Source organism: Nerophis lumbriciformis, linkage group LG03, assembly GCF_033978685.3.
Source record: "Nerophis lumbriciformis linkage group LG03, RoL_Nlum_v2.1, whole genome shotgun sequence".
NCBI lineage: Eukaryota > Metazoa > Chordata > Actinopteri > Syngnathiformes > Syngnathidae > Nerophis > Nerophis lumbriciformis.
The window spans coordinates 21,628,032-21,640,000 of NC_084550.2; the positions used below are offsets into that span (position 1 = coordinate 21,628,032).

General features: G+C 35.8%; 1 protein-coding gene across 1 annotated transcript in view; it reads left to right on the forward strand.

Moving 5' to 3' along the window:
- catip (ciliogenesis associated TTC17 interacting protein) overlaps nucleotides 1-11,969 on the forward strand; it is a 38,331-nt gene that overhangs the window by 19,538 nt on the left and 6,824 nt on the right. Inside the window, exons 6-8 of the mRNA XM_061935267.1 lie at nucleotides 5,109-5,233; nucleotides 11,102-11,178; nucleotides 11,259-11,326. Coding sequence (XP_061791251.1) covers nucleotides 5,109-5,233; nucleotides 11,102-11,178; nucleotides 11,259-11,326 — 270 coding nt within the window. The remainder of the gene's footprint in view (nucleotides 1-5,108; nucleotides 5,234-11,101; nucleotides 11,179-11,258; nucleotides 11,327-11,969) is intronic.

The following is an 11,969-nucleotide window of genomic DNA, read 5'->3' on the forward strand; positions in this document are numbered from 1 at the left end:
CCTCCCAGATTTTTCAGTAAGGCTATCTAATATAATATAATATAACATAATATGTGGCCCTGCGATGAGGTGGCTGGCGACTTGTCCAGGGTGTACCCCGCCTTCCGCCCGATTGTAGCTGAGATAGGCTCCAGCGCCCCCCGCCACCCCAAAGAGAATAAGCGGTAGAAAATGGATGGATGGATGGATAACATAATATAATATAATATTACAATATATATATAATATACTGTACATATATTATGTAAATATTACGTATATATGCTATATTTTATATCGCTATATTTAGTCTATTTATACCTGCATTGTCCTTTCCATCCTTACACTTTCCATCATTGTAACTGAGCTACTGTGTGGAACAATTTCCCTTGTGGATCATTAAAGTCTAAGTCTACAAAACCCAAAACCAGTGAAGTTGTCATGTTGTGTAAATGGTAAATAAAAACAGAATACAATGATTTGCAAATCATTTTCAACTTATATTCAATTGAATAGACTGTAAAGACAAGATATTTCATGTTCCAACTGAGAAACTTATTTATTTTTTGCAAATAATCATTCACTTAGAATTTAATGGCAGCAACACATTGCAAAAAAGTTGTCACAGGGGCATTTTTACCACTGTGTTACATGGCCTTTCCTTTTAACAACACTCAGTAAACGTTTGGGAACTGAGGAGACCAAATGTTGAAGCTTTTCAGGTAGAGATGTCCGATAATATCGGCATGCCGATATTATCGGCCGATAAATGCTTTAAAATGTAATATCGGAAATGATCTGTATCATTTTAAATTGCTTTTAGTAAAATTTATGAATTACATGAATTTAGTAACATTTATTTTAGTAAACCATACGGGGAACACGTCTTTTGTTTGATTTTTATTGTATTTTTAATCATTTTAAATTGCTTTTAGTAAAATTTATAAATTACATGAATTTAGTAAAAAAAAAATTAGTAAACCATACTGGGAACACATCTTTTGTGTGATTTTTATTCTATTTTTAATCATTTTATATTGCTTTTAGTAAAATAGATAATTTACATGAATTTAGTCAAATTGATTTTAGTAAACCTTACTGGGAACACATCTTTTGTGTGATTTTTTATTCTATTTTTAATCATTTTAAATTGCTTTTAGTAAAAATGTATAAATTACATGAATTTAGTCAAATTTATTTTAGTAAACCTTACTAGGAACACATCTTTTGTGTGATTTTTTTCTTTTTTTTCTATTTTTAATCATTTTAAATTGCTTTTAGTAAAATAGATAATTTACATGAATTTAGTCAAATTGATTTTAGTAAACCTTACTGGGAACACATCTTTTGTGTGATTTTTATTCTATTTTTAATCATTTTAAATTGCTTTTAGTAAAATTTATGAATCACATGAATTTAGTAAAATTGATTTTAGTAAACCTTACTGGGAACACATCTTTTGTCTGATTTGTATTCTATTGTTAATCATTTTAAATTGCTTTTAGTAAAATGTATAAATTACATGAATTTAGTCAAATTGATTTTAGTAAACCGTATTGGGAACACATCTTTTGTGTGATTTTTATTCTATTTTTAATAATTTTAAATTGCTTTTAGTAAAATAGATCATTTACATGAATTTAGTCAAATTGATTTTAGTAAACCTTACTGGGAACACATCTTTTGTGTGATTTTTATTCTATTTGTAATCATTTTAAATTGCTTTTAGTAAAATAGATCATTTACATGAATTTAGTCAAATTGATTTTAGTAAACCTTACTGGGAACACATCTTTTGTGTGATTTTTATTCTATTTTTAATCATTTTAAATTGCTTTTAGTAAAATTTATAAATTACATGACTTAAGTAAAATTGATTTTAGTAAACCTTACTGGGAACACATCTTTTGTGTGATTTTTATTCTATTTTTAATCATTTTGAATTTATTTTAGTAAAATGTATGAATTACATGAATTTAGTAAAATTGATTTTAGTAAACCTTACTGGGAACATATATTTTGTGTGATTTTTATTCTATTTTTAATCATTTTAAATTGCTTTTAGTAAAATTCATAAATTACATGAATTTAGTCAAATTGATTTTAGTAAACCGTACTGGAAACACATCTTTTGTGTGATTTTTATTCTATTTTTAATCATTTTAAATTTCTTTTAGTAAAATTTATGAATTACATGAATTTAGTAAAATTTATTTTAGTAAACCTTACTGGGAACACATCTTTTGTGTGATTTTTATTCTATTTTTAATCATTTTAAATTGCTTTTAGTAAAATTTATAAATTACATGAATTTAGTAAAATTTATTTTAGTAAACCTTTAGTAAATCTTTTGTGTGATTTTTATTCTATTTTTAATCATTTTAAATTGCTTTTAGTAAAATTTATAAATTACATGAATGTAGTCAAATTAATTTTAGTAAACCTTACTGGGAACATATCTTTTGTGTGATTTTTATTCTATTTTTAATCATTTTAAATTGCTTTTAGTAAAATGTATAAATTACATGAATTTAGTCAAATTGATTTTAGTAAACCGTATTGGGAACACATCTTTTGTGTGATTTTTATTCTATTTTTAATAATTTTAAATTGCTTTTAGTAAAATAGATCATTTACATGAATTTAGTCAAATTGATTTTAGTAAACCTTACTGGGAACACATCTTTTGTGTGATTTTTATTCTATTTTTAATCATTTTAAATTGCTTTTAGTAAAATTTATAAATTACATGACTTAAGTAAAATTGATTTTAGTAAACCTTACTGGGAACACATCTTTTGTGTGATTTTTATTCTATTTTTAATCATTTTGAATTTATTTTAGTAAAATTTATGAATTACATGAATTTAGTAAAATTGATTTTAGTAAACCGTATTGGGAACACATCTTTTGTGTGATTTTTATTCTATTTTTAATAATTTTAAATTGCTTTTAGTAAAATAGATCATTTACATGAATTTAGTCAAATTGATTTTAGTAAACCTTACTGGGAACACATCTTTTGTGTGATTTTTATTCTATTTTTAATCATTTTAAATTGCTTTTAGTAAAATTTATAAATTACATGACTTAAGTAAAATTGATTTTAGTAAACCTTACTGGGAACACATCTTTTGTGTGATTTTTATTCTATTTTTAATCATTTTGAATTTATTTTAGTAAAATTTATGAATTACATGAATTTAGTAAAATTGATTTTAGTAAACCTTACTGGGAACATATATTTTGTGTGATTTTTATTCTATTTTTAATAATTTTAAATTGCTTTTAGTAAAATTCATAAATTACATGAATTTAGTCAAATTGATTTTAGTAAACCGTACTGGAAACACATCTTTTGTGTGATTTTTATTCTATTTTTAATCATTTTAAATTTCTTTTAGTAAAATTTATGAATTACATGAATTTAGTAAAATTTATTTTAGTAAACCTTACTGGGAACACATCTTTTGTGTGATTTTTATTCTATTTTTAATCATTTTAAATTGCTTTTAGTAAAATTTATAAATTACATGAATTTAGTAAAATTTATTTTAGTAAACCTTTAGTAAATCTTTTGTGTGATTTTTATTCTATTTTTAATAATTTTAAATTGCTTTTAGTAAAATTTATAAATTACATGAATGTAGTCAAATTAATTTTAGTAAACCTTACTGGGAACATATCTTTTGTGTGATTTTTATTCTATTTTTAATCATTTTAAATTGCTTTTAGTAAAATTTATAAATTAAAGGAATTTAGTCAAATTGATTTTAGTAAACCTTACTGGGAACACATCTTTTGTGTGATTTTTATTTATCCCGAAAATCTCCCGGGGCAACCATTCTCCCGAATTTCTCCCGATTTCCACCCGGACAACATTATTGGGGGCGTGCCTTAAAGGCACTGCCTTTAGCGTCCTCTACAACCTGTCGTCACGTCCGCTTTTCCTCCATACAAACAGCGTGCCGGCACGGTCACATAATATATGCGACTTTTACACACACACACATAAGTGAATGCCATGGTCAACGGCCATACAGGTCACACTGAGGGTGGCCGTATAGACAACTTTAACACTGTTACAAATATGCGCCACACTGTGAACCCACACCAAACAAGAATGACAAACACATTTCGGGAGAACATCCGCACCGTAACACAACATAAACACAACAGAACAAATACCCAGAACCCCTTGCAGCACTAACTCTTCCGGGACACTACAATATACACCCCCTCCCCCCAACCCCGCCCACCTCAACCTCCTCATGCTCTCTCAGGGAGAGCATGTCCCAAATTCCAAGCTGCTGTTTTGAGGCTTGTTAAAAAAAAATAACGCACTTTGTGACTTCAATAATAAATATGGCAGTGCCGTGTTGGCATTTTTTTCCATAATTTGAGTTGATTTATTTTGGAAAACCTTGTTACATTGTTTAATGCATCCAGCGGGGCATCATAATAATGTGTTAATTTCATGACTGTATATATCGGTATCGGTTAATATCAGAATCGGTAATTAAGAGTTGGACAATATCGGAATATCCGATATCGGCAAAAAAGCCATTATCGGACATCTCTACAAATAATCATTTCCTTAGAATTTAATGGCAGCAACACATTGCAAAAAGGTTGTCACAGGGGCATTTTTACCACTGTGTTACATGGCCTTTCCTTTTAACAACACTCAGTAAACGTTTGGAAACTGAGGAGACCAATTTTTGAAGCTTTTCGGGTGAAATTCTTCCTATTCTTGCTTGATGTCTGTCAATTCACATACACGTAATACAAGTCTTTCCATTCACAAAAATGCTGTGTAGAATGTAGTCTTCGGTCTCTGCATTCTTGTACCGACAAAATGAACACATTAACAGACGCATTATGTAAACATCCGGACCTCAGGGACTCTGTTCTTGTTTTTTCCAAAAGTCTTTGATAACCAAACCCCATAATCTTGATTTATCCTATCCACCTTGTAGCTTTCTATTTGGTTCAGCCCACTGCTCCGTTTTTTTTTGGCATACCTGTGCCCCCAACTGTGGAAAAACCTAAGCGCGATCAGTTAAACTGTGTGCAATATCTTGTAATGTTAACTAAAGACTGTGATTTTAATGTTTGTGTTTGACCAGAGAGAGCTGGAAGAGAAGGAGATGCAGATTGAGGAGGAAACTGTGGAGATATTTGGGGTGGAGCGGGTAATCCATTCTGTGGACGACACCCCTGTAACATGGCAGTGCTGCTTTCTGCCCGATGGGTAGGTCCTTATCCATCAATGTAGGATGAAGTCCATCCCAGCTGGTAATACTGACATCCAACCTCTACTCCTTTAAGGACAGGGATGTTCAGCTAAATTGTGTTTTAGGCCACATATCAGAAATACTTTAATAACCCCTGAGGGGAAATTAAGATTTTCAGCACAATCCCATTCAAGAGCAGACAAATATTACAGGGAGACAGAACAGGATCGCTGACGGGTCTGCCAACTTCCGGCACCCTTTACAAAAAAGGTGAGAAACGGGTAAACGCTAGGGAGGGGGGCCCTGGAGAGGGGGTCCAGACTGAGGCATACTTGCCAACCATCCCGAGTTTCCCGGGAGACTCCCGAATTTCAGTGCCCCTCCCGAAGATCTCCCGGGGAAACCATTCTCCCAAATTTCTCCCGATTTCCACCCGGACAACAATATTGGGGGCGTGCCTTAAAGGCACTGCCTTCAGCGTCCTCTCTCACCTGAAAAGGAGACTATTATATATGTCTCCGTTATCCATAGGTTTATCTATAACCCATAAAGTAGGCAGGCACAGAGCGATTTATCAGCGTGTGTTTATTCCAGCCGGCACGTTAATACACTGACACACAACATCTGTATTCCCATCATGCATTGCTTCAAAACTACGGCAAGTAGTAATGTCCAAAAACATAACAGCATACTTGCCAACCTTGAGACCTCCGATCTCGGGAGGTGGGGGTGGGGGGGCGTGGCTAAGAGGGGAGGAGTATATTTACAGCTAGAATTCACCAAGTCAAGTATTTCATATATATATATATATATATATATATATATATATATATAAGAAATACTTGACTTTCAGTGAATTCTAGCTATAAATATATATTTATTTTATCATATATTTTTCAGTGGGAGAACTTGCACAATTGGTGGCTGACTAAATACTTTTTTGCCCCACTGTATATATATATATATATATATATATATATATATATATATATATACATACATATATACATATATATATATATATATATATATATATATATATATACATATATATATATATATATATATATATATATATATATATATATATATATATATATATATATACAGTGGGGCAAAAAAGTATTTAGTCAGCCACCAATTGTGCAAGTTCTCCCACTGAAAATGATGACAGAGGTCTGTAATTTTCATCATAGGTACACTTTAACTGTGAGAGACAGAATGTGAAAAAAAAATCCAGGAATTCACATTGTAGGATTTTTAAAGAATTTATTTGTAAATTATGGTGGAAAATAAGTATTTGGTCAATAACAAAAATTCAACTCAATACTTTGTTATTGCCAACAAAGGTTATATTACAGAGGTCAAACGATTACTATAGGTCTTTACCAGGTTTGCACACACAGTTGATGGTATTTTGGCCCATTCCTCCATGCAGATCTTCTCGAGAGCAGTGATGTTTTGGGGCTGTCGCCGAGCAACACGGACTTTCAACTCCCTCCACAGATTTTCTATGGGGTTGAGGTCTGGAGACTGGCTAGGCCACTCCAGGACTTTCAAATGCTTCTTACGGAGCCACTCCTTCGTTGCCCGGGCGGTGTGTTTGGGATCGTTGTCATGCTGGACGACCCAGCCACGTTTCATCTTCAAAGCTCTCACTGATGGAAGGAGGTTTTGGCTCAAAATCTCACGATACATGGCCCCATTCATTCTTTCCTTAACACGGATCAGTCGGCCTGTCCCCTTAGCAGAAAAACAGCCCCAAAGCATGATGTTTCCACCCCCATGCTTCACAGTAGGTATGGTGTTCTTGGGATGCAACTCAGTATTCTTCTTCCTCCAAACACGACGTGTTGAGTTTATACCAAAAAGTTATATTTTGGTTTCATCTGACCACATGACATTCTCCCAATCCTCTGCTGTATCATCCATGTGCTCTCTGGCAAACTTCAGACGGGCCTGGACATGCACTGGCTTAAGCAGGGGACACGTCTGGCACTGCAGGATTTGAGTCCCTGTCGGCGTAGTGTGTTACTGATGGTAACCTTTGTTACTTTGGTCCCAGCTCTCTGCAGGTCATTCACCAGGTCCCCCCGTGTGGTTCTGGGATTTTTGCTCACCGTTCTCATGATCATTTTGAACCCACGGGATGAGATCTTGCGTGGAGCCCCAGATCAAGGGAGATTATCAGTGGTCTTGTATGTCTTCCATTTTCTGATAATTGCTCCCACAGTTGATTTTTTCACACCAAGCTGCTTGCCTATTGTAGATTCACCCTTCACAGTCTGGTGCAGGTCTACAATTATTTTCCTGGTGTCCTTTGACAGCTCTTTGGTCTTGGCCATAGTGGAGTTTGGAGTCTGACTGTTTGAGGCTGTGGACAGGTGTCTTTTATACAGATAACAAGTTCAAACAGGTGCCATTAATACAGGTAACAAGTGGAGGACAGAAGAGCTTCTTAAAGAAGAAGTTACAGGTCTCTGAGAGCCAGAGATCTTCCTTGTTTGAAGTGACCAAATACTTATTTTCCACCATGATTTACAAATAAATTCTTTAAAATTCCTACAATGTGAATTCCTGGATTTTTTTTTCACATTCTGTCTCTCACAGTTGAAGTGTGCCTATGATGAAAATTACAGACCTCTGTCATCATTTTAAGTGGGAGAACTTGCACAATCGGTGGCTGACTAAATACTTTTTTGCCCCACTGTATATATAAGAAATACTTGAATTTCAGTGTTCATTTATTTACACATATACTTGTTGAATTGTCCATCCTTGTTCTATACTCTGTCACTATTTTTCTAACCATGCTGAACACCCTCTCTGATGATGCATTGCTGTGTGGCACGCACAAAAGTGCTTTCATCAAATGCACTAGATGGCAGTATTGTCCTGTTTAAGAGTGTCACAACATTGCTGTTTACGGCAGACAAACTGCTTTACGGTAGACCAAAACGTGACTGCTGTTGTTGTGTGTTGTTACCGCGCTGGGAGGACCTTAATGAAACTGCTTAACAATAAACCCACATAAGGAACCAAGAACTCGCCCTCGATCATTCTACAGTTATAACGTCATTGGGCAGGCACACCGTTTATATTGTGGGAAAGCGGACTCAGGTCCGCATAGACCTGAGTCCGCCTGAATTTCGGGAGATTTTCGGGAGATAATTTGTCCCGGGAGGTTTTCGGGAGAGGCGCTGAATTTCGGGAGTCTCCCGGAAAATCCGGGAGGGTTGGCAAGTATGCATAACAGCGACGAAGCAGAAGTAAGAAGAAGACGTACGTTCCAAAATGATCGGAAAAAATAATTTCAGTTCATCCAGGACAGCTCGAAGGGGAAGGGGTATGCTGCCTGCACATTTTGTAGATCAGACTTCTCCATTGAACACGGATATACTCATTCATGAACGGATTATTTATATATATATATATATATATATATATATATATATATATATATATATATATATATATATATGGAGAACACGGATATACTCATTCATGAACGGATTATTTATATATGTGTGTGTGTGTGTGTGTGTGTGTGTGTGTGTGTGTGTGTGTGTGTGTGTGTGTGTGTGTGTGTGTGTGTGTGTGTGTGTGTGTGTGTGTGTGTGTGTGTGTGTGTGTGTGTGTGTGTGTGTGTGTGTGTGTGTGCGTGCGCAATATTATTATTTCACAAAAAAAGAAAAGAACATTTAATTAAGAAAATAAAATGTAATTAAATTAAACATATCTCAAAAGGGTAATGGGAAGCATTTTTACATAGTTACTTTAATATCCAGTTTCCTCCGAACCACATTTTATCAAATTCATCTGGATCCACATGAGTCAATTTGCCCAGAACAATGTGCTTCACAAGACTCAATATATCATCATAAGTAAGTCCATATGAGTCATTCATACTCCTATTCGAAATGAGCCCAGACCTCACCATACCGAACCAAAATATTAGATTTGTGCAATTTCTTAAAATGCTCAACATTGTTCCATATTTTCACCCCACAGACTGAGACGCAAAAACGTTTCCTTGTGCTAAAGTGCTAAAGCGTGTTTATATTGTGCCGTTCCTCCGAGGTTATACCCCCCACATCCCTTTCTACGAATAAACTTTGATTATTTGCAGGCAATTGATGACTTCTTCCTTTAAACCAGGGGTCGGCAACCCAAAATGTTGAAATGGCCGTATTGGACCACAAATACAAAATAGTAATCTGTCTGGAGCCGCAAAAATGTAAAAGACTTGTATAAGTGTTATAATGATGGCAACACATGATGTAAGTAGCTAATTACAGTAGCTATATTAGCCTACTATCAAAACGACTGTGTCCCAGGCTGACGCAAATCTTCGTTGACAGAAATGTTTAAATATACGGTAATATTTATTCTACACATTTTTACAACATTGGAAAACAGTAGTAAAACTTCTCGGAGCGTGAGATAACTCCTGGAAATGACCGTCTTAAAATGACCAAAGGTATAGATGTGTGTGTCCAAGTTAAAGGAAACAGCAGGCTGTCTTCTTCTAATGGATTTATTGCAATCTTTGCAAGCTGGGTAACGTTTGCTGTGGTCTGGAACAAGATGCCGAGGCATAATGATGCAATATGTACATACAGCTAGCCTAAATAGCATGTTAGCATCGATTAGCTTGCAGTTATGCAGTGACCAAATATGCCTGATTAGCACTCCAACAAGTCAATACCATCAACAAAGCTCACCTTTGTGCCTTCACGCACAGTATAAAATGTTTGGTGGACAAAATGAGACAAAAAAAGGAGTCGCGTAAAACACGTCTTTAAAGTTATACATGTCAACAAACTGTTGAGTCACAGTCCACACAACGGTGGGTTCAAGAGCCGCTGAAATTAGTAGGACAAAATGGCACTCTCATCAGTGAAGCATAAACACAAACATATTAAACAGTGGGCTTTCTAACAATTAGGAAGGTTTGAGTTAAAAAGTTAAAGTTAAAGTACCAATGATTGTCACACACACACTAGGTGTGGCGAAATTATTCTCTGCATTTGACCCATCACCCTTGATCACCCCCTGGGAGGTGAGGGGAGCAGTGAGCAGCAGCAGTGGCCGCGCCCGGGAATCATTTTGGTGATTTAACCCCCAATTCCAACCCTTGATGCTGAGTGCCAAGCAGGGAGGCAATGGGTCCCATTTTTATAGTCTTTGGTATGACTCGGCCGGGGTTTGAACTCACAACCTACCGATCTCAGGGCGGACACTCTAACAACTAGGCCACTGAGTAGGTGTGTTTGTCCTACAGAAACGATATTACAACTTTTTTTTTTCATTTCCATAAATTTTTGGAAAAGCTCCATGGAGCCACAAGGGTGCCGCTAAAGAGCCGCGGGTTGCTGACCCCCGCTTTGAACATGACAAGCCCTGTCAAATATTCTACTAAATCAGGACTGTGGAAGTCGCTTCCTAGCAGTCCCACAGGAGCCAAGCGTGCAGGTTTAACAAGGTTTTAATGATCAGAATGTTTTAACACTGGTTTTCTCTCCAGTAGAACGTGACCTTTTTAGCCACGTCCGTATCCTCTCTCCCCCTCTGCTCCCGACCCGCTCATTGTTAAAGACAACAGATGATTAGATTACCACGTACCACCTGTGGAATCTAATCACCTGCCAGCTGTGTCTCGCCGTCAGCACCATCAACAGAGGCGGTGACCTTTGCTCCTGCAGGCGCGCTGATCACACTCTCCCTCCACAAAGACATTTTTAACAGTTTTGACCTTAAAAATAAGCAATTTGTCTGCTCCTTGAACCCCACATTATGGATAATTCTAAGTGCCCGTTTTTTTTGCAAGATTTGTCCTGCTAAGTTGAACAAAAACACGTGAATGTCACTCTGTATCTCCCCAGGCATCTTGCGAGCAGAGTGCAGGTGGGATCTCCTGTCATGATGAGGTTGATGCAGCTGCCGTCGAAGGCGGAGGAAGGTAGTGATGGCGACATGTAACAATCATTGCAATTTAATACCGTCTATTGTTATATTTGTGTGCGTATGTTTGCGTTGTAGTGTTTGGGAAAATGCCCCTGGTTTGGGAGGAAGACATACAGATGCGCTCCAAGTTCTTGGACAGAAAGGTAATGGTAAACATTCTTTTAGCGTAGAGACTTATTATTGTGTAAACTCCCTGTTTATTAACTCTACACCTCAACATGGTTTGTGTTGTTACGTATAAAGCACCACTCGAAAGTACAGCTACATTATATTTTTAAATACAGTATTACTTTCTTTACACAGCTCTTGTGCTGGTATGTATGTATGTGTATATATATATGTATATATATATATACAGTATATATAAAGTTCCTTTCACTGGAACTAAGGGGCCAAGCCCAACTCCTGAAAAACAACCCCACATCATAATTCCTCCTCCACCAAATTTCACACTCGGCACAATGCAGTCCGAAATGTAGCGTTCTCCTGGCAACCTCCAAACCCAGACTGGTCCATCAGATTGCCAGATGGGAAAGCGTGATTCATCACTCCAGAGAAGGCGTCTCCACTGCTCTAGAGTCCATTGGCCGTGTGTGTGTGTGTGTGTGTGTGTGTGTGTGTGTGTGTGTGTGTGTGTGTGTGTGTGTGTGTGTGTGTGTGTGTGTGTGTGTGTGTGTGTGTGTGTGTGTGTGTGTGTGTGTGTGTGTGTGTGTGTGTAAATATATAAATATATATATATATATATAATTTATTTGTTTGTTTGTTGGCACTTTTTGTAAAAAAAAA